The 24,243-nt window shown below is 38.2% G+C and overlaps 1 protein-coding gene across 9 annotated transcripts; it reads right to left on the bottom strand.

The window, feature by feature from the left end:
* Positions 1–334: 334 nt before the first annotated feature.
* Positions 335–23,885, bottom strand: dazap1 (DAZ associated protein 1). Of its 9 annotated transcripts, none has more exons than XM_012959828.3 (13): positions 23,596–23,885; positions 19,021–19,061; positions 18,382–18,548; positions 15,498–15,563; positions 14,626–14,739; positions 12,272–12,320; positions 9,854–9,936; positions 8,016–8,169; positions 6,470–6,499; positions 6,235–6,384; positions 5,918–6,097; positions 5,488–5,548; positions 335–1,362 (listed from the first exon to the last, which is right to left on the bottom strand). In XM_012959828.3, exons 1-12 carry the CDS (start codon positions 23,622–23,624, stop codon positions 5,511–5,513), a joined length of 1,101 nt encoding a protein of 366 aa, XP_012815282.1. In that variant the 5' UTR covers positions 23,625–23,885; the 3' UTR covers positions 335–1,362; positions 5,488–5,510. The 9 variants fall into 9 exon arrangements, with proteins under 9 accessions (XP_012815282.1, XP_012815270.1, XP_012815264.1 ...); NM_001006736.1 differs by having other exon boundaries at positions 983–1,362; positions 6,235–6,372; positions 23,596–23,683; XM_012959816.3 differs by lacking the exon at positions 5,488–5,548 and having other exon boundaries at positions 14,626–14,736; positions 23,596–23,882.
* Positions 23,886–24,243: the final 358 nt, after the last annotated feature.

Genomic DNA, 24,243 nt, shown 5'->3' on the forward strand with positions numbered 1-24,243 from the left:
ACAAAGTTACATTGCTGATGGTGGTGGCAGACAATTGGTGGTGGTGGCTGATCTCCCTGTGGGCCAAGGTCCCTTCCCAATTTTTTAATTGTACTCATGGGTGTCTAGTTTTAGTACTACTGGTTCTACACTGGTAACCAAAGTACCTTGTTCTTTGGTCAGACTTTGCCAACAGCTTCAAGTAAATGGTGCGAAAAGCGAATAAATATAGAAGCTATGGATGAGGAGGGCAAATACATGGAAATGAGGGTAAAAAAATTTTTTTTTTTTTTTAAACATTACTGCAATCCACAAGAATCATTGAAACATTGTCAGAATGTAAAGGACATCACAGTTATTCATCCAAAAGGATTATTTTCCTTTATTCAAACAAGAGGTATACACTTTTTTGTGCAAAATGCACTGTACACCTTTATCCTGAGGAAATTACATCTAGAAATGGCTCTGCAACCCCAGATTTTGCAGATATGATGTCACAGGCTTGGGGCACAAAGTCTTTCCATTGGTAACCTCGGAGCAGGTGGCATTTCCAGCCACACTTATCTCAAGTAACAAAATCAAGAATTACTCAGTAGGAAGTCTGTGAGGAACACCGAGATGCTGACCAATTGCACCCAACAACCCATCTCCCCATTCCCTCCAAAATAATATTAAAAAAAATAAAGCTTTTTTTTTTTTTTTAGAAGCAAGGAGTTAAAATCTGAACTCCAGTGTCACCGGAAACCCTGCCATTAAATTAAAAAATAAACCTGAATACATAGTAGAAAATTCATTTTTTTGTTTAAAAATTCACAATCTGTAAATGTATATATTTTCATCTTTAAACATAAAAGTTTACTATATGGTAAAACAAAGGCTCAGAAAATTTCCCTCCCAAAAGAGAAAAAAAAAAAAAAAAAACCAAAATAAAAAGAACAAAAAAAAAAAAACCCAAATTAAACCTGAAGAGTTCCATTAAAGCTGCAGATGTTTTCAAACCCTGTTTGGAACCAGTGACTCATTGGCTTTATTTGTGCTGATGGGTCAGAAAAAGATCTGAAAACTGTAGTCCAAATACCCACAGCTTCTCCTTCAAACTTAGAACTTCCACAAGTCTATAGCAGGAATGGTCTTCACCACGTGATTGTCACAAGTTCAGAGGTGGAAGTGTCAGCTCATCGTCACTGTGCACAATTCTGCCTGCCTGATATTAGCGCCTGTAGGGATGGAATCCTTGCACATTGTGATTCTGCCCTCTGCCCAAACCACTTCCCCCGGCGGGTGGGCCTCCCGATGCTGGTGTGGAGGGTCCTGACGTATAAGGGGGTTGCTGGTTGAGGTCAGGGAAACTTTGCCCATACCCACTCATGTCTTGTCCATAACCTATGTCAAAAAATAAATACAATGAATAAGGTAAAATAATAAAATTCTAGCAATAACCACTTGGTATAGAGCAGATTATATACAACTAAATAATATAAATAGAAATCTACTCTATATTACACACATTGCATTGCAAACATATGTATACTCCTGACCTATTCATTTTACTGAATGAATCCTACACTGAAGCGCAAAAGGTTATTTTTGAAGTGACAGTCTACATTAGAGTAAGCTTGCAGTCCCTGTACTTTTGCCAAAATAGCTTTAAGTATGCCAGTGTAAGTATGTACTAGATTTGTACATTGTTCTCCAGGTTGTCCAAGTCAGCTTGTGATTTGTGATCACTGACTTGCTGAAAGAATACTTTTGTCTAGCTTTTAGCTATAAAAAAAAAAAAAAAAAAAAGTTTCTGATGCAGTATTTCCCTGTATTTTGAATCACCCATTTGTATTGTGTTTTAACATGATGCCTGATCCCTTTTAATAAAAAGCATGTCAACTTTCCCATATACTTTAGGAGTCTCCCAATGGTAACCCACAGTAACAGCTCAGGGTTCGTGTGCAAAATACTGACTAACATACTAATTCCATTGAAATGCATAGAAATGTCACCCAAAGTCCTTAAATATTGTCTAAGTGGAGTGTGGGGGGGGGAGGGGTAGGACAGTATGGGGCGATGTGTGTATGAGACAACTATTAATGATATCTAAGGCTATGTAACAGCCTTAATAAGAGATGAAACATGTAGGGGGGGTAATTTATTAATGCCCCCAGATACTAGCACAAGAGCACTATAGGGGGCGCTCATTCAACAAGCACTTGTGTCCAGGGCATTCTCTGATCTTAAACCCTACGCTGGTGCAGAGTGTTGGTGGGCACAAAGAAGCCCCATGCTTATCGCCAGCCAGTAAATATGCCCCATGCTTACCACTGCCAGTATATAAAGCAATCTGTTTTTAGACAGGCACTCAGATTTACTGGTTTTATGACTGCATTGACATATGCAGAAAATTTGTAAATAAGTCTGCAGTGTTAATTTACACGAAGGAAGAAGCATAGATACTAGTTTACAGAAAAGTCATACATGAGGTTTTTTCTATATGCAAATTGTTTTGTAAGTTGGGTAATGTTTCTTAAGCAAGCAAATTTAGAGGCAATCTAAGATGCTTTATTAGATCAGCAATTTCATCAGTTCTGTTAAACTATTATTCAAAAACAATGCAATACAGGTTTTGTACAAAGGTCAATGTTACAAAGAGATTTCAGCGTAACTACGGTACTTAAAGCAGCAATAAAAATCCACTTGTTCTAAGAGACCCATGAATATCCTGACAGCAACAAATAGCTCTCAACATGCGGTGGTGATGCTTATGCGTTAATTGTACACTAAATAGAAAATGTATACAGCGTATATTAGTTTTTTCATGTACCTTGTGAAAACATTACTAGAAAAACAAATTTAGATACCAAAATATTTATCTTTAGTCATGTAATTTGGCAAAGCAAATATCATTACAAGTGGTAGAATGCTTATGGGACTTAAAATGCTGAAATATAGGTTCTACTCTGCCACAAAGTTGCAACGTCCTAGCAAAGATGTTTGCAAGGAAGTTGTTATGGCAAGGAAGTTGTTATACCAAGCTAAGAATGAACCCAATCCAGAATTTGGTTTGAGATTTATCCTTTAAATCATTTGACTTTTGTAAGCACAGAATTAAAAAAAAAAAAAAAGTTTAATTGTTCCCAAATTTAAGACATGACACCTGTTAAACAATCTTAAAAGGAAAATTTTCCAAAGCTGCCTTATAGCAGACACACATGGGCCAAACAGAAGAGCATGAACGAACAGAACAGCAAAAAGTGAAGAGGAGCTGAAGCTGGCCGACATGGTGCATCGTTGACACCCAAAAACATGGTTTAGGAAATGGTTTATTAAAGCCAGATTAAAAAAAAAAAAGTAAAAACACCTTTGCAGTTAAGATAATGTTTATGCACTTTTTCTTTATTAAAAAAGAACAGTAACACTAAAAATTATTTCATTCAAAATCTATTCTACACTCCTCTAATAATGCATCTATCTTGCACAATGTTTATTTATTTCAAGTGCTTCATATAAAAAAAAAAAGGCAGCACCCAGGTCAGCCATAAATTTACATAGTCAGCATTCCTTCACCTGCATGCAGGACTTACAGCAATAAGGAATTAACTCTTCCAATGTGCACCCTCCTCCGAAACATAATTAGCAGGAATGTTAAATAAGAAATGGAGAGCTTACAAGGGGCTGCAGCGTATGGCTTTCAGTTTGAGGAGGTGATGTCTGGAGCTACTGTGGAGTGGCGCACACATGGTCTGGCACAGGTGAAGTCACCCTATCGCCTTTTTTTGAGAACAGGAAGAGAACTTTTTATAGAAGGCACTTGAAATAAGAAACATTGTACAGGGTAGATACATCACTAGAGGGCTGTAGAACAGATTTTGAATGCAATTATTTTTAGTTTTACTGTTCCTTTTCAGTGCAACTGAATAAGTTCATGTCAAAAAGAGGGAGGGGTAAATTTTCACTTTTAAAGAGCTATTTATTGCATCTTTCTCCACTCAAAATGGGTTGCTGCTAATGCTGTGCCTGGAGTATATCATTACTGGCTGTTTTTAGCTAGCCATGACCCTGCTGGCAATAATTTAGACCAAGCCATTGGCTTGAAGGACATGACCCCCAGTTTACCGATATGGGTTCTGCACTCACATTTAGTAACACAGCTTGAATTACAGGAGCTACAAGAAAGGCTGTAGCCACCCAGCACATGAACCACAAAGTATTAGGCAAAATTAAAACCGCAAGTAGAGCCACTAAAATACTTTTATATAAGCTAGGGAAGTTATTTTCGTTTAACAAATGCATAGCAAAAACATAATTAAAGCTTTAATATGCCCTTAAAAACCAAACTATAAAACTTTCAACATATACAGTCTATAAAGTCAACTTGTAGCAAGAAAGTAGCGTGTAATATAATGCTTTCATCATTTATTAAACTTTTTTTTTTAATTTTTTGCATAACAAGGAAATATAATTCAAAGTAACTTTCTAATATACATTTCAGATTTCCAGATTTCAAGATTTTCACTGGTCTAATTTGTAGAAGTATTTGCTACTGAAAGCAATGTACCTCTTTCTGCTTTCTAGGTCTAACTCTTAAAAAACTTGAGTAGGAGTCTGTTCTGTTATTTAATTAGCTGGCTTTTGGGAACCAAAGCCAGAAGCACATAAATTGTAAACAGTCAGACATATTTTGCTTTTAACCCTTTCCCTTCTGACAAACTCAGCAAGTTAATTGTGCTTCAGGAAAGGAGTTACTAGGCAATGTGTACCTGTAGTGTAGCCATAAAGAAATATGTATGCGCTATGCTGTCAGCAGAAAAAGGGCTAATAGCAATTACATTTACAGATAACTTTAAAACCAACACGTAATTCCTGTATATTGGAATGTGGCTTAGAACTGAATTTTCTTTTATTGTATAACAGTATTTGGCTGGAGGCCCACTTTAAGAGCGTTTCATGTTCATTGCTCACCCTGCTTGTAACAAAATTCAGAAATCATGGACTGGTTTAATATAAGGTTGTACAATTCATGGGTGTATGGTGCACTGAACACTGCGGGGATTATGATAATTTAATATGGGGCATTTAGTTCTAGTTAAGAACTATGCATCCTGACACACACATTACATTTATTTTTAAATTCATAAATCATTTATGAGGATAATCTATTTACACTTGTACGGGACATTTAGGTTACTGATGTATTCAGATTACTGAAATTCCTAAAAGAGAAGACTTAATTTTTCAGTCATCTGTGGGGATCAAAAACGGTCAAAATACACCGTCTGACATTAGTTTAAACACCCATTGAAACTAAAACCAAAGAGGACTTTAATTTTACTACTACACACTAGTTAAACAGGACAATAAGCACAGTCTATAAGATGCATATGCCACTAGTAAGTTGTAAGGCAACCCAAAAGTTTCACTTTATTTAGTATGCAGTCTTTTGCGATATGCAGATGCTTCCCTTAGTCCTGCAGCATAAGGGAGCATAGGGACCATCTAACGCTACCTACCATCTCTTACCTTTGATGGACTTCTTAGAGAGGTCAAATCCACTCGGACAATTTCACAAAGCAGGCATTTCCTGGAAAGAGTGATTTCTTCAGGCTTTTTATGAGGCATGGGTTAGGCATGCAGTATAAACCCCACTTGATCTCCCACACAGCAAGGCAGGAGGCTTGGTCTTTTGCAGGGTCAGACATGAAGCGGTCTGCCCTAGTTTTACAGCACTGCATGGCATTTGAAGTCTCAGGTCATACAAAGTGTGAGGAGCAGGAGGGCATTAAGCACTTCTCCCATCTTCAACAAAATATCTGAAGGACTACAGGACATGCTATAACCCCTCATAAGACTGCAAGTTTTTAAGTTCGCAGAAGCACAAAGGCTCCCTTCCCACCCACTAAACCGACGGACGCAAACGGGGACAGAGTAGGTACAGAAGGACAGCACTTACCAAACTGGCTAAAAGGAAAATCCTGCTGACCACTGGGGGGTTTGCTCAGATCTTGAGCTGACTGCCCTGGGGGAGGTGGAGGGAACGCTAACGGTGCTGCCCCTGGAGTTCCAGGAGGTGGTGGAACTCCTGAAGAGACGAACTGATCAGGAGGGGGAGGGGGTGGCCCATAGCCATAGCCTGTAATAAACATCAGAGGACACAGAAAAATACAAAGGGGTTTCAAGTACATTTTCTGGGGGCATCTCCCATAAAGAGAAGAAAAAAAACCAAAATACCATTAGACAAAATTTTCATCAAGCAAAATTATCACTTACCGAATGGAGGTGGTGTGGCATATCCAGGAGGAAAGCCCTGTGGTGGTGGGAAAGCTCCAGGGGTTGTTGACACTAGGAATGGTGCAAAGGAAGGTGGTGGTGGAGGACCCCCCCGGCCTGCAGGTGGACCGTACCCGCCTGTGGAGAAGACTGCATTAGGAAGAACCAAAGTAGAGGATGAAGTGAAAGCTCCTGTATAACAAATACATCTCATATATTTAAAAGTACAGCTTACCAATGGTCTGTCCTGTTGGCATCCACATACCTAAAATGACAAGCACGGAACAGAATGTTAAACATAAGTCTCTCATAAAAGTATGGAAAGCCTAAAAAAAGAAAAATACACTTTATATATAGGCACCATGCACAGCTTTAACACCTAGACATTTCTACCCACTTCTCCTTCCCAGTCACATTAGCTAGCATACCCTAATATTCATCTCCCAGTAGCAGCTCCTGTTAATACCACCTTTGTCTTTTTCTGCTAAATGCCAACTACTACAATCTATAGATTCCCAATTGTTTAAAGTTCTTCCATTTCAGTCCAAAGATCTTACTGCTGCATTACTTCACCTTTACAGGTATTATAGGAAAGCCATTTGCCATACTGTTCATTTTAAGCAAATAATAATGTTCCAGGCATTTAACCAATATAGACGCTATCATCAATTAATAAGTCCATAGTTTCATACACTGTAGTTTAGTAGCTATGTCGATGTAGGAGTCTGTTTGAGTGCTGGGGGTTTCCCAATAAGGGATAAGGCTGTAATTTGGATCTCCATACCTTTAAGGTGGCCATACACGCACCGATAATATCGTACGAAACCTCGTTTCGTACTATATTCAGTGCGTGTATGGTATGTCGGCGAGTCAACCGATATCGCAGGAAGCTGCTGATATCGGGCGACTCGCCGATCGGACCAGTTGGAAAATTTTGATCGGGCGCCATAGAAGGCGCCTGACCAAAATCTCCCTTCAGCGCTGAATCGGCAGAAGGAGGTAGAAATCCTATTGTTTCTACCTCCTTACCTGTCGATTCAGCCCTGAATGGTGTGTGGCGGATCTGACGATGTTTCGTGCGACCATCGGTCACATCGTCAGATCGCCACGTGTATGGCCAGCTTTAGTCTACTAGAAGTGTTAAGCAGTAAATAAACAAAATAGAATCATTTTACCATTAATACTGGTTGATGCAGCTCAGTACAATCAAGGACAATATACTGTTTTATTATTACAGTAAAAAGGGAAATAATTTGATAAAATGGACTCTATGGATAATGGTCTTACAGTCATTTGGAGCTTTCTAGATAAAAACGTTGTTGAAAAAGCAGATTTTGAATAAATTAGTGTAATTTTTTCTGACGCATATTGTATGGGTCAACAGAATCTCTGAAATGATGGAGGTACAGAGTAATAATTTTAACATACTAAACTGCAGTTCGACATGTAAGCAGCAAACATGTGACCACAGAGCAGAACACTTAAAAGTAAACAATATATAGAAATTGTGCTGGTGTTGCAGTCATGGTAGTCAAAAGGCAAAGAACCTTTAAACACACCCTTTTTAGGTACCTGACCCAGTTTAAAACCAGCAATGGACAACGCATAATTTGGACGAATGCAAAAGATGTATAAAGGAGAGCAGCTCACCATGATGGAGAACAATTACCTGTTTTTGGTTTTATTAAACAAAGCAAAGGTTATGTTTTGGTAATATTCTAGGTATTTTACTGCATACCATACACACACAAAAAAGCAGGCATAAATAATTCCAGCTGTACCTTGTGGACTGTAGCTCTGCTGCCACGTTGGAGGAGGCTGTCCTGTCCATCCATTAGCTGTGCTTTGCATTGCTCTACCTCCCCACTGGTTTGATCCAGGAGGTCCTGGAGTTTGGCTTTTGCTATCACGTGGTTCTGCCCGTTTGACTTCAACCTGAACAAAATGTGTTATCAGTTAAATATGAGTTCATTGGTTCTTGCCCCCACCCCACCCTCTTGACCCAAATTGTACTTATAACTAAACTTAGCACTTAACAACTTAACTCCTTTACAACTTAACTCTAATGATTTAAAGGACATTATTTAGGTCAGTAAACTGCTTGTCAGGTACAATAAGTGTGTTCCATTAAACTCTGAAGAAAAGGGATTAATGACAGAGTGGTTTGGGTAAAACATTTTTTCCTAGACTGCTGTGCCTTGTGGGTATCAATACATCTATTATATCAATGGTCCACAATCAGGGGCTAGGAGGTTAAAGGTTGTGTAGATCAGCTGTCAGTAGGTAAAACAACCTTGACTCTGCCCATACCTGAGAAATACATGACTGAATTGAAGAGAGGGAGACTGCTGGTTGTACCAAATGTCTAATGGAAGATAATGACTTACCTTCCCCAGGCTAACGCTTTAAGAATCTCAATTTAATTAACTCGCAAATAATGTCAGAGGGTATGGATGTGGTAAGAGAATCTTACACTATATCTAACGAAAAAAGTAAACAAAACATGCAAGTAATACAAAATGGACAGTTTGCTCAATAGGAAGCATAGTTGTCATACTGTGTTGTTGACCCACACCATACTGTAATTTCCTGATCCAGCTAGCCATGCTGCTGAGTGAACTGTGAGCCCTGGGATGTTCACCAGTTTTAGTTATTTCATTGCAAACAGAAATGAAAATTACATGAGATGATATCTTTATAGCAGGACACATCTAGACATAATTCAGTAATAGTCAATACAAGCTGATAACAAATCTTTCTTTTGCCAGCAATATACCTGGTTTGGTTTCATGGCCCTAATTACAATATTGAACAAATAACTACATGATCATACACTATGCTGCCATTAACATTTGCATAATGTTATGTTCTATTGACAGACAATGCTGAAAGTATTTAAAAACAGTCCAAGTTTAATCCCATATTAAAAAGTCTATATTTGTAACTAAGCGCGGGAGCATATCAGGGCATCAAGTGACTGGAGTTCCCCTGCAGCTCTTTGAAATGACTGTTACCAAGGAGTGTTTTTCACCTGTAGGTGCTTTCTTTAGCAATTATAAGACCCAGTAGAATTCCCAGTAATAGATTTTATTCTTGGGATTCCTCAAGGAGATAGGTTTAACTGCTTTTGCCCAAGGACCTGACAACACAGTATGAATAGATCACTTTACTGCAGAATTGTATAACTACTTAAAGTTTTTTTTTGTACCAAAGATTCACAGTAAGTGACCCAATAATGAAACAATAACAGCAACCAGTCCTTCTTGAAGTCTCTTTTAGAAAATACAAAACATGATTTGAAATACTGGATAGTTCTACAACATGGCATGCCCATTTAAATATCTGTGGAATGCATGACATCAGAAGGAGTGGTATCAAACTGAACCTTAGGCAGCGGTGGTGTCCTTGGTGGACATAAGGAATTTTTAATTACTGTAATCAAAGTATTTTGTGGGAAAAATCACAAGGAGTTTGTTTTATTTTAAAGTAAGACGTATTTCCTCAAAATCAGGTTAAGACTCTTGCCTTTGTTCTACAAAAGGGGCTGCTAAAGAGGAACCCTGACTGCTGCCCAAGATTTAGTTTCATCTTAAGGTAAAATAAAACTACAACTACACACTTTTTTGCCCATGATGTCGTGAAAATGCATGTTGACAGCCTGGTCCACTGATTGTTCGTCCTCGAAAGTTATAAATCCAAAACCTAGCCAACGACGGAGAGTGAATCAAGGTAGCAGGGTGTTGTGACACAAAACAGGATGATGAACAGTATTAGGAGCAGAACCAAGAATTTAGCAGCAAGACCAAGGCCACACTATTAATTCCAAGCTAATATGGGACAGGCCACATGTGCCTTTAGAATGCAAGAGGTTGGTGAAATAACAATATAAAAGGATTATAATTACTGTAGACATTAAAATAAAAGGTTCTCCCTTGGTTACAGAGGAGTATATGCTGCAGCAGCCTTGGGTATTTCTGCTGCTTCCTCCTTGGTTAGCATTTTGCATTGCAGCTAGTGCTGACAGCAGCCATATATTGCTCTAAGGCGTTAAACAGAAATACAATACCTAAAACAGCTAAGGACTCTCAGAGCTTTTCCAACATAGTTGGGGAAGCCCAGAGTTTGTCCTGGAAAAAGAAAGCTATATGAATACACAAAGATACAGGCCAAGCTGAGGTCCAGCAGGACAACACCTGCTGTCAGCAGCATGGGCAAGATGTAATGGAAATATTGAGAGAAGGGTTGGCATTTCCCACACGCAAAGGCTCAAAAGGTACAAACAAAGTTTCAGTAGTTCATTGATCAAAGAAACCTGTATAAACCCTTCTTCTGAATGATTAAAGTTATTATAGTTGGTTGAGAAGGGGAAAAAAAAAAAAAAGCATGATCAGGTTCAACCCTTTGCCAATTAAATGCTACCTAACATCCAGCTGATTCACAAAATTACAAAACCACTATTTGAAGCAGCTTACACTTTGCCTTCCACAACAATGGGACACTCATTGGATTATTGCTGTGCTACAGTATAAATATTAGTAGTCATGTATATAAAAGGTCAACCAAATCTTAAAAACTTAGAAAGGTCAGAAAAAGGGATGCTAGAAACAAATTACCCTACATAAGAAATAGGCTACAAAACATGGGGAGATGTTTTTATAAGTAATACTTATGTGTCTTAACATGAACAAATCAACTTTTTCTCTTATTTTCAGGGTTTGTCCCAATTAAGGCCCATGAACCACCAAAGATTTTTATGCCTCCCGCAATCACTGCTTTATAAGAGACATCTAAAATGCAGATAACTGCCCACAACATCAAAATCCTGAACAGTACGGTGCAACCTGAACAGAATGAATTTATTTACAGTTATGCGTAGAAGTTATCCAGTCCCTATACCTACTCTAAATAATTGCCTTACATTGAAATAGACTGGAAGGGTTATGGGTCATTCTGCACAGGAATAGTAACTCGGGTAATAACTGCCCTTGCAGATTTTCAACCATAGCTCCCAGGTCTATTTAAATAAACTTAAGCAGGTGTTGGCAATTGCCAATCTTTGCATTAGGCACAAAGATTACTTTTTAATCACAGGATTTTATAACTACAACTATCCTAATGCTAGTTTGGCTTTTATGTACAGGCTTCATATGACACTACCAATGCTAATATTCAACAACGAATTTTAGAAATTCAGATAAGTAGAATATTAAGGCACTGCAACTTTGTTTGTACACAAAATTACCCCATCCCTGAAATGGCCTAATCCTGAAATGGCCTGTACCTGAGTGATAGAACTTAAACACCTAGGGAAGAGAGAGCTAAAGAGATAACATTAATCACAGTCAAACAAACAAAACAAAAAACTTAACAATACTTTACTGTAACTTAAATATGACTTAAAATGTAACATGAAAAACTACGACTTAGCATAAAATATACAGAGCACTCGAACATGTCAATATCTTAATGAAGTGAAGAGGACAACATTCAGATGGCAAACAATTTTGACAGCATGTATGAAAACATGCAATGGATGTTCTGCAGCCAGCAAACAGCATGTGACCAGAACTTTATGTAACAAAGCAGAGGTATCAAGGGGAAACTCAAACTGTCCTTCATAGACACAATGCATAATGCCTCAATTTGCATTGATGTACTGACAATCTCTCAGAGGGCAAATTCAAGGTGTAGATTGTCCACATGACATGTTCAAAGAAAGCAAAGATGAAAATGAAAACAATAAAAAAAATAAATTTACAGACCATGCTTCAAAGACAGTTTTAAATGATTAATATTGCACCAGGAGAAGGACATGGACTCTTGCTATGGGAATTCAGATATTTTTAATACTGTTTACAGTTGCTTTCAGTCTGAATCAAAACTGTCCAGTGCAAAATGGTACGAAAGGTTATGCCCCTGGAAATGCGCAGGTAGGAAAGGTGCAGACCTTTTCTATATTTGTAAAATCATTTGCCATCTAAACAGAGAAATTAATGGTAAAGGTACTCAGCACCACAATGGATCAGCCTTTATTTACCTCTTGGCCTCTGTTTTTCAGCATCATAAATCATAACCACTTCAGTTACCTGTAGAACAAACAGACTTTAAAAATTAATTCAGTATCAAACATATCCACCTATAATAGAATTAAATAGGCATAATCAAAAGTGCAGATAATCAACTGATTATAAAACTAAATCATGCTAAATTGTTTTCAGGCTTGCGAAAGGGCAGGAGTAAGCCCGAAACGTTGCCTGTTCATCTGACAACACAATCACTTTCATTTTTTGTGCTGCATTCTGAGTTTTCTGCTGAACTGTTTTCAAAACATTTTCATTTTGAGAGGGCTTGTACAGGATAGTGCAACCAACATATCCCTAATAGTAAGCTCAATATAATAGGACAAACAATAATACTAAGGTACTCCAACTTTTGTTGGCTTTTTGGTTTATGTTGCTGTATTCCATAGCTACTTTCTTTTGTTCATTTCTGTGTGTTGCCTTAGCTAACTGAAGCGTTATCTCCAACTTTGGAATGTACTCGATATAATCTAGGTTAATCATTTCGACAACACTCCTACAAGTGACATTTTCACTTATTTTTTTTTAGCAATGTTATAGTCTGGGTTTTAGAGAAACTTAGCAGTTTTCCTCTTTTTTTGTAGAAACCTTATGTCTACAAAAACAAAAATCAAAACCAAATAAAAACAAGGTACTAGAAAACTTCATTTTTTAAGTTCAGCCCTTATCTACACTCAAGATATGCTGCTTGCATTCTTTGCTATGCCCTTCTAAACAAACCTATGGTGATTTAGCAGTCAACAGAACAAGATATAAAATTTTGTTTCATAATACATTTCCCAAAAAACCAGCTGCTCCGCCCACTCATAAAAATGGACGGGCATCTGCCGCAGTCCATATACGTGCAGGTGCCCGTCCAGAGATATCCCCATATAAGCAGTGACTGACAGCTGATATTTTTGCAGCAACCACAGGACCTTGAAAATGCTCTACCCCAGCCCATATTATGGGCTTACATTGCCCATCATTTACAAGGCTCTCTGACTGTGGAAGCAATACACGTCACCCACTGCTCTGTTACGCCAAACCTACCCAGACTTGTCATACACTTACACAAAAGTTAATTTTTTTTAAAAAAAATTCTTCCTACAATCATTTCCTTTCAGTCCTCTAGATTAACTGCATGTGTTAAATGATTTAAAGCCTGAAATTAAACTTTTTGGCTGCCTGAAATTACCAATATATGATTTGATATTACTTGACAGAAGCTGTAGTACTACCAGAAAATGGTTACACAGATAAAGAGGATCATTAATGGAGCATGGTAGCTGAAATAATGCACAATTTAAAAGTGCACCAAAAAAAGTCTGAATGTTATGTTAACCATTTCCCTGGTACTTTCTTCTCAGAGCAGTTATCCAATTGTTGGCTATGCACTTAATGTTTAGATAAGCCTGATTTGGCCTAACACGTTGGTGACCAATCTGGGAAAATGGGGAAAAAAAAAAAATGTTTTCTTTTGGTGACCTTGCTAAAAGAATAATCTGTGTAGCCCATTTTAAGTTTAGCTACTTGTACCGGAACATATTTACTTGTTCCTGCATTTATGTAAGAAATCTTAAAATACAAAAAAAAGGCCTGTGTAACAAAGCACACCTTTGAAAAACAATGTCTAGAATTCTAATCTTACACAGCTCAAAAGACATACAAATAGTTAACCACTAAAGTCATGACTTAGCCTTTCAAGCTGCTGACATTTAGGCACCTCATAATAACACCCTTGTGCAAAGCTAGCTTGTTACGGTGTGCGTTTGGCCATTTTATGCAGGTGTGCAACCTTGTTTTATTTTGCAATTCCCTTGCATCAAATTTATTCCATGTTAATTTTGTACTTCAATAGACCGAGTCTATAGATAATTATACTGTTATTTAACAATATTGTAGTTTCATTTAGAAGGGCCTTTTGGGGCTCTTTACATGTGTGTACAAACACACTACAATAAAAACTGCAGTTTTGCTTCAAAGAAAACACTGTCATAAGCACAGAAAAAAACAGACTGGTTCATTAGCTCAAAATTTAAAAAAACAAAGCAAACATTTTGATACTAATATTGATCTACATAAAAAGAAAGTAATACTTAACTTTGTATGAACGAAATTTATATTAAAGCTTTTTTTCCCCAAACACCAAGATTCTAGAAAATCTTTAAATGCATTTTGGGCAGATCACAACAGGAAGTAAATAACAGGGTTACAAGCAATTCACACACAATCAGCTTTTGTTATGCAACATAAAAAACATTAATGGATTATAGCACAGTAATTACGTTTTTCTTGGCATATTATTATGTAGGTTGAGAATATAACTTACCACTCCAAATCTTTTAAAATATTCCCTCAGTTCAGTTTCCCCACAGTTGTGTGGAATTCCTCCCACAAAAATTTTGTTGGACCTACTGTTTTCAGTTCTGGGTCCTTTTTGCTGCTATAAAAATAGATTCCAGTTAAAGCTTTTAGGCATGTTTTGCTAAAACATTTTAAGCTTGCTTTATGACATTAACACCATCTTCTATCAACAATGTTCACAGTTTAAAGGGCATCAATTAAATCCATATATATATATATATATATATATATATATATATATATATATATATATATATATATATATATATATATATATATATATATATATATGATATATTAGTTAGTTGCCCAGGGAAGTTGACTGGGGTGTCGGAAACAAATCACAGTTCTAATAGCAGTCTAAATTAAACTTTACTGTGCAGGGCATGAATCAGACCCAGACTTGCAATCTGTAGACTCAGGCAAAAGAAGCCAAAGGGACTGCTACAATATACCTTAGACCAGTGCTGTCCAACTTATTACAAGTAGGGCAGCTATATAGATTCATACAGCATGTTGCCGGCCGATATTCAATTAAAATAATGTCATATAGTGAAGTCCAGGGAACCTCTGGGCAGAATAGGGACCATAAAAATCTTACTATTAGGGACAGCCCTGACATTGCCCATCACTTTATCGGGCCTGCTGAGGGCTGGTGTGGTCTCGCTGTATTTGCAATGTCCAGTCTAGTTCAAATCTTAACCTGGACATAGTGCACATGCAGATATAGGGGTGGGTATGAAAGATCCCTTTAACAAGCATCTCTTAAGGCACTTGGACAATTGATCTCCTGAATTATTTTTTTTTCTATGTTCCTAATTAAATCAATTTACTTACCCAGCCTTCTCGTGGCCGGGTTCTCTCAGGCTGCATTCCTCGAGGGGTACATGGCTTTGGATCAATCTGTGTAACAAAATACACATTTTAGAATAAAGCATTGGCAGAATTATGAATACTTTTAAATTTCTAAAGCTTCACAAAGAAATATGGCATAAATGTTTAACATTATGTTTTAGGTTTCTGTACCAGACCAAGGGAACCGAACAGTCCTTTAGGGCTGTGACAGACGGGGAGATTAGTCACCAAGCAACAAATCTCCCTTGCCGCGGGCGACTAATCTCCCAGATATGCCATCCCACCGGCTAGAATGTAAATCGCCGGTGGGATGGCATACACGGCGCCAAAGCTTCCACTCAAGGCAACCTCTGCGATTTCGGTAAATCGCTGTACCGTGTATGCAATCCCACCGGCGATTTACATTCTAGCTACAGCGCTGCGGAATATGTTGGCGCTATATAAATAAATGTTAATGTAATGTAATGGTGGGATGGCATATTGGGGGAGATTAGTCGCACGGCGACTAATCTCCCTGTCTGTCACAGCCCTTAGTAGTCAAGGTCTGTACCCCCAGTAGATCCCCAAGTTATTTTCTCCTGATTCACTGCACACCCTTTGGCTGCTGTCTGTTACCTGAGCTTAGGGACCAACTGATAATATACACAATATAAAATTCATCATACAAGGCTTATTACGAATGAGTTAAAAATCTAGATATCAAAATAAGCTTCTATGACAGACAAACTTCATTTGCTGCTTGATGACTTACAATAACCCCTAGCTTTTCGACAGTTGCTCAGAGCACACTGAACATGTGCAGTCACGGATGCTCCTAAAAAAGAAATCCAAGGTGGCAAGCTTTTTGTATAAACTTTGAAGGCTTGGATCATTAGTGTTAGAGATATGCTGGGGTGGTAAGTTTAGTATATAAAAATATGGCAATTTCGATTAAAGGAGAACTACACTCTAAATACAATTGCTGACTGTGTGGTTATGACAAATACAGACCAAAGTGTCTAGTATTTCCATACTTTGAAAATAGTGGGTGATGCAAATGAAGGACAAGCAAAAAGGAAAAAATGTTCTTTAAGGCAATGACCCCCCCCCCTCACCACCAGTGGGTTGCGAGCAATATGCTGCACCTGAAAACAAGTAGATAAGTACATAAAAAATTACAGGACTCTAGCTTTCTGTGCCTAAGCCACAGCCTCTAAAAAGTGTAAAGTTGTTGTGAACTAAAGCAATTGAATACAGCACTGCAAACCATCCCCACATCAACCACTATTCATAATGGGGTCTCTAAATGTCACAAAATGTAGGTAAACAGTGATCCAAGCATTCAGATGAACAGAAGTTATGTATAAATATAAAAGCACAAAATAAAAATAGATCTTTTTGGGAAAAATGATAGCAGATAATAGGCTACTGCATGGTAAAATAAATCAAATGCTTTTGTTTATTTGTATTCTCCACTTTGCTTGTGTAATCAAACAACCAAGCTGCAAAGATGGAAGAGTACAGCATAAGATGATTTCATACCACTGACATTTAGGGTGAGTAATAAAATTACATGACTGGAAGAAAGAAGATATTTTCTGGTGCACATAAGTCTATTTAAAAACAAAAAATCTTTAGATCATATATTTTTAGTGCTACTCATTAGTCAAACCTCGTCAGAACCACCTGTCAAACATTTGTCTTAATTTAGCCAACAAACCAATTTCATAGAGAACACTGAAATGATCAGTGCATTATAAATGTGTGCTACAAAACACAAATGCAAATTGGGAATTATACAAATGTATCAATTAAGTCAAACATTTGCCTACTTGTAACTTATGTAGCTGCATACCTAGATCAAATGAAAAATATTAAGTCCACATTTCTGTTTAAAATGATTCCTGAAAAAACCCATTAGGCAATGCTGAAATGCAAGGATTTTCAAAAGCAACACTAGTGAATGTATGCAAAGGGGTTTACAGTAGCAGACAAGATCTTTAAAGGTCCCCATACACGGGCAGATTGTAGCTGCCGATATCGGTCCCTTGGACCGATTCGGCAGCTTATCGGCCCGTGTAGGGGCAGAAACGAGGGGCCTGCCGGACCAATATCTGGCCTGAAATTGGCAGGATATCGATCGGGCAGGTTAGAAAATTCAGTCGGATCGGGGACCGCATCAGCTCGTTGATGCGGTCCCCGAACCGACTGCCCCATTGCCACCAATATAATTCGATCGTTTGGCCCCAGGGCCATTATAGCCTACACGCTCCCCGATATCACCCACCCGTAGGTGGGGATATTGGGTGAAGATCCACTCGCTTGGCGATCTCGCCAAGCGAGCGAATCTCAACGTGTATGGAGACCTTAAGCTACATTACAGAAGGTTCCCAGCAGAGGCACGTTACCATAAAATACTGGAATATTGGAAGTAACACTGGAAGTTTGAAAATGTCCACTAGCTATACCTAAAACTAGGCAACACTGCATCTCATTTTTCTTTTCTTCCCCACTGAGTTTGCCACCTTGTAAATACAAAGGTGTGTTTTCTTCTTCCTGTTTACACCCTTGTTACCATTTGTTATAATTTGGAAGTGAAGAATCTCAACTAATTTCAATCACTGATACACTTAGGACAAACAATGCATCTGTAACACTATATAGCGATTTATGCACAACTGTAGAAAAAAACTAGAACAAAAAGGAAACAAGCTAGATGAGCAGTGTCTGTAAGATATGCACAATGGTAAACAAAAAAAAGCTCTGAATAGATAAAAATAAGATAATACCCTTGTGTCTAAATTATTTTATTTGATAAATAAAATTGATATTAAGTAGTACAAAAGTACTTTAAATACACATTAGTCAAAAAACATTAAACACTTACATTCCTGCCATCCAATGTGTGCGGTCTGCTGGCTAGGACGGTTCCTACACAATTGGGATCCTTAAATTTGACAAAGCCAAAGCCTCTTGACTGATTTGTTGTTTTGTCTTTCATTATTACACAGTCTACGACTTCTCCATACTGAGAAAAATAGCTGCGCAGGGTTTCTGCAGAAAGTTTAAAAACACATTTACAGATCCAGTGATCTAGTATATTTGATATATATATATATATATATATATATATATATATATATATATATATCCAGCACAATTTGTTGTAATATATAACAAAGATTATTATACAGGTATGGGACCGGTTATCCAGAATGTGCTGGACCTGGGGTTTTCCAGATCTTCATAACTTAAGTCTGCTAAAAATAATTTAAATATTGAATAAACCCAATAGGCTTGTTTTGCCCCCAATAAGGATTAATTATATCTTAGTTGGGATCAAGTACAAGGTTCTGTTTTATTATTACAGAGAAAAAGGAAATCATTTTATAAAATTAGAATTATTTGCTTATAATGGAGTCTATGGGAGATGGCCTTTCCGTAATGTGGAACTTTCTGGATAACGGGTTTCTGGATAAGGGATCCCATACCTGTACTGGCACAATCAAATAACATTGCAACTCACCCTGCGTCGTGCTCCAGTCAAGGCCACCAACAAAGAGCTTTCTGCAAGAGAGGTTATGAATTTGTTAAAAATGCAGCTTTCATTTGACACTATCTTCTACTAGCCTAAGCATACTTCATCTCTACTTACATACTAAACTTCTATTCTTATGCATATCTCTTTAGTTATTCTTGAATACCAAAAGTACACATTTTTGTGCTTATATAAATACAAGATTCATTTTAATGTACACAACTTAGAATTATGAAAATTACAGGGAATTAGCATATATTACAAGACACTCTATTATGAATTATTTTATAACATGCTGAAAATAGTGCAAGGGTATAGATCCAGCAAAATTAAGAAAAGCAACTACAAGGCATAGACTAATTAATCTTACATGGAGCAGCACAATAATCTAAAAACCTTAATGTGAAATTTGTAAATATTTTAGCATATAAATATTTGACAGCATATTTTAGCACATCTTTGGAGTTGTCACCATCATGACTGTTTTGGATCCTGACCATCAGTGTAATTAAAAGGTGCTCTAAACTGCATATATCAAACAAAGACAAAACCAGTCAGACCAGTTTTCAGTCACACCACAGCGATTACTGAAGCTAAACTTTAGATGTGCATGTACAAATCATTTTGGTTCTTGCTTCTTTATAAATGGTGCAGGCTTGCTAATGTAGGTATCAAAAGGAAACCCCTTTAATTTTTTTTTAAATATTAGTGTAACAGCAAACAGCAGTAATAAAAACACACATGAGCCCACATAGTTGCTCCAAGTAGCAACCCCAATCGTGTCCTAAACAGCAGTACAGAACATTTATAGGTACAGCACCTAGGGCTTTATGAGGGCAGTGACACACAGGGAGATTAGTTGGCACACAACAAATGTTCGTTGTCGCGGGCGACTAATCTCCCCGCAGTGCCATCCCACTGGCTAGAATGTAAATTGCCGGTGGAATGGCATACGCGGTGCTGAAATATGCCGAAGTCGCCTGAAGTTTCCGCTCAAGGCAACTTTGGCAAATTGCGGCGCTGTGTATGCCATCCCACTGCCGATTTACATTCTAGCCGGTGGGATGGCGCTGCGGGGAGATTAGTCGTCGAGTGTCACTGCCCTTAGTGTTAAAATCATCAGCATGCTCCTCTAGTTGCCTCCAACTTCAACTGGAAGCACTGAGTAGGCCATGCCCTGCAAATCCAAATGCACAGCAGAGATTCCCAACTGTCTCATTTCTATTCAATAGCTATTATTAAATTTCCCTGCATGTTAAAGTCATTAATCGACAGACAACAAGTACACTGCTCTAATGTCTTCCCAAAAAACAAACAGGTACAGTACAAGACATACTATTTATAAAGCAAAAGGTTAAACAAGTCATTCTGAAGTCCAAAAAATAGTGTTAGGGGGAAGACACACAGAGCTACTTAGTAGCAGCTACTTGTCAAGGCTACTAAAGGCCACAATACCCTGCCATAAACAATACTGAGAACTGCCTCTGGTAAATCGCAGGTGGCATGACATACATGTCGCTTCAGTTTTCCTACGTCGCGTTAAGAGGCATCCCAAGCGATGCATATACCATCCCACCGGCGATTTACATTCTTGCCAGTGGGATGGCATGTCAGGGAGATTAGTCGCACGCAATAGTAAAGGTTTATCATGGGTGGCTAATCTCCCCCTGTGCCACTGCTCTTAATAAGGACTCCATACACAAAAACACAGCAAAATTCCCCATGGCTAGCAAAGGAGGGCAGGAAATTTGACCATGTCACTTGCTAATACAAGACATACCACCTCCATCACAATGGAACACAGCAGAAATTTTAGTTATGAGTACAACTGATACAACAGCATCACACAACGGTTTCTTAAAATAATCGGAGAACTACAGTACAAATGTAAAGTGATTATAATCTTGCTTTATACTAGGAAACACAGAACCTATGCAAGAAGATAGGATTATGCATTCATAATAAAAAAAATCACACCCACAACTCTGTTCCACTTTAAACACTTTTCACATGCAAATATTTTCATTTTCGCCACAGTATACTGTGAGCAGCTAAAATTTCCCCAAAGCTCCCAAAAAACATAAATACCGATTACGCTTGTATGCAGAACATGTTTCTGCACCAGTTGATGATTAAGATGCTGTAAGTTCTGTACAGTTTACACAGCTAGTGATTTATTGCCACCTAATTCAGGAATAAACATTTAGAACAGGATATAACAAAACTGCAGTTGAACTTACAGGTGTTCCTTAGAAAAAGTGACCAAGCACAAGGTTAACAGCAACCTGGCTCAATGTAGCCTTGTCTATTCATAAAATACCCCCTAATTTCAGAGGCAACTAGAGCCACTGAACAAAACATTGACATGGTCTGGACTATAAGTGTTAAAGCCTCAGAAAAATATACTCATTCTCAGGTACAGTAGAGCTATTCAGACAAGTTTATATGGCAAAGAACACCCTCTGCAACCTAACAACATACAGGCAGGTTAATTGGCTTTTGACTAAATTTACCACAGTGTGTGTGAATGTAACAGGGACCTTAGACTGTAAGCTCCTCTTGGGAAGGGACTGATGTGAATAACGTATAATCATAAAGAGATACAGAAAAGTGTCAGTGCTATATAACTAACATAATAAAATCTGGTTGGTAGAGCGTTGGACTACATTTACCTCTCACTTTTCTCTTTGCATATCAAACATTACCCCAAGTGAATCAGATGTAGCCCACAATATGGCTCACACTGGTCTATGAGTGTTCAGTCTGAATGACCAGGCTGATCTAGTAGTAACATATAGCCAGTTTGAAGCATAAACAGACTTTGCAGAAGATGGAAATAAGTAAGCTAATATTCCTCAATACTGCACTTGGCACCAGGGATCTGCAACTTAATTTATAAAAATATTATGCATAAAGATGAATAGATTTAAAAAAAAGCCCCTAAGTAAACACATTTCAGCACATCTTCCGTAAAAGGCACAGTTATTTAAACTGTATTCAAAGGCTTTTCAAACTGGACTTACTCTATATGAGGTGATATACATTTATCTATCTGTATGCACCCATAAGCGTGTGTGTGTTGTAAAACACAGACCTAGCTTGTGAAAAAAATTTCAGAATTATGCAGCAGGACAAGAAAATACCTACTGATACTGCCAGTCTTATTTAAGATGAGCAAAGGAAGAGATTCCTTTCCATAAAGGCAGTCAAGTTATGGATTTCTATACTATTAGTCATTCAATGGTTGGGCAGATAAGTGTTCTTTAAAGAAAAGAACCTATGTATTTAAAATAAAAAAAATAAAAGCTCTATTCAAAGAATAATGGCTTCCTGCGGGCCTAGGTTTCCCCTCAGGTTAAAATAGAAATTGGTTTGCACAGGGAAAGGGAGACTTTTTACCATCCTTTTTTGATGACGACACTTAAAAAGACTATTTAATTTTTTGATTTTCAGCATAACTGTATTGCTTGAACAAAACTGCCTTATTGTCTTATTTACCTGACACTTCAAAAAATACTGAGCAAAAGAAAGAACCATCCCCTGAGACTATTTCTAAGGATGAAATATAGCACTTCACCCAGCCCCCAATTATACCATAATCCAACAGCTCAGTATCATTTTGCAAGGGGAATTCACAGAGCATGTTAGTCCAGATCTCAGGGGAGCAGTGTTTAAACTGCCTGGGGATGCACAAACCACACCTCCAGCTGCTGAAAATACATTTATGGAAACTCTGTACTTAAAGAATTAATGAAATAAACCAAATTTACAAGCTAACCTGTAATCTACCCCCGCCCCAGAACACAGAGTAGAACAACTGTTCACCACTTTGCTTCAAGGCTCAAGACCAAACCCCCTACAGTACAATGAAAGCATATGTTCCTGAACAGAAGGCAGAAGCCTTTCAATATTCTGGAAAAACAAACAGGCCTTCAAAAACTGGAGAGGCCCTGTTCATTTTAGTTGTGCAGTGCAGCCCAGTTGCTGGATTTAAATTGCCATCATGGCTGCACATGTGCCAGGTCTGTAAATGCAAGCAGCCCCTCTCTAGAACATTGCAGGGTTGCAGCCAGCAGCAAAGCTCATGTGCCCACTAAGCAATTCCCAATCATTTATTCGTGCCCTCAGCAACATTCCATAACTCAACGTAGGGATATATATATATTTGTGAACAACCATCCCCAGGATTATTAGCAACTATGTCTATTCAGGTAATCTCTCGACCCCACAATTTTCTTTAAATGACTACTTTCCCCGCAATATTACCCAGGATCCCAGGCCTCAGCTTGCAACAAGGTGACAAGCTTCGAACACCTGGCAAATACCCACGTGTCGTCCCCCGATTTTATCCGACACAGGGTCTTGTGACGCAACAATTTCACCTGAAATCATTCCCCGCCATAACCAACATTTCACATCTTGCTCGGCTTTCCCTTCCACTTACAGGGTGCCCCCGGCCTTTTCACATCTCCTTCAGTTTTATTCAGGGTCAAAGGCCCCACTGCACTATTCCCCTTCATTTCCATTTGGCCTGGCTTATATTCCTCATCCCCAGCCTCTTACCCAATCTCGTCCCCGCCTTGGTTGTTCATATCTCCGTCGCCCCTCTCCGGTCTCTGCAGCTTCTCCTACCAACCCGGCCAACGGTAACAGGGCGCAAGACTACGGGGTTTCCAGACAGGGGGTGGAACACAACGTCAGCGCGTACGTGGAAAACAGCAGTGCACGATGGGAAATGTAGTATAACTCGTTCTTGGTTTACGTTTTAACATGTGAGCCACCGTCGACGCTGTAACTCTGACCTCACAATGTTGGTTTTCTCGTGGACGATATTTGCTGGTGTGGCGAAAAATATGAATGCGGACTAAATGTAAATGAAATGTAGACGATCCACGTGTGTAGAACTACAACTTCCGGAAATCCTCCCGTAATTGGGAAATGGTGGGGTATCTGGGAGCTGTAGTTCTACGTCTGGAATGAGTGAATAGACTGTTCTGGCAAATGCAGAAGTCTAATTTTCTGATACCTATTTGAATACTAGTCTGTAGAAAGACAAGATTATAAATGGAAAGGGTTGAAAACGTTTCCTATATACTCAAGGGACACACTGTGCAATACTACACTAGGATGCTAGTTTGTATTATTCAGTTTTAATTTGAATGAATATAGACACATTTTGGATATTCATTATTTTGAGGTTCTGTATAATGT

Source organism: Xenopus tropicalis, chromosome 1 (genome assembly GCF_000004195.4).
Source record: "Xenopus tropicalis strain Nigerian chromosome 1, UCB_Xtro_10.0, whole genome shotgun sequence".
Taxonomy (NCBI): domain Eukaryota; kingdom Metazoa; phylum Chordata; class Amphibia; order Anura; family Pipidae; genus Xenopus; species Xenopus tropicalis.

Bases quoted from the DNA above. Each gene is read 5' to 3' on its own strand.
- dazap1 (XM_012959810.3), bottom strand. From the start codon at position 23,624: ATGAACAACCAAGGCGGGGACGAGATTGG. The intron at 18,549-19,020 runs GTGAGTTGCAAT...AACTTTCTGCAG, and splicing joins TGACTGGAGCACGACGCAGG to AAACCCTGCGCAGCTATTTT. The intron at 6,385-6,469 runs GTAAGCTGTACT...TTCCTAATGCAG, and splicing joins GCCAACAGGACAGACCATTG to TCTTCTCCACAGGCGGGTAC.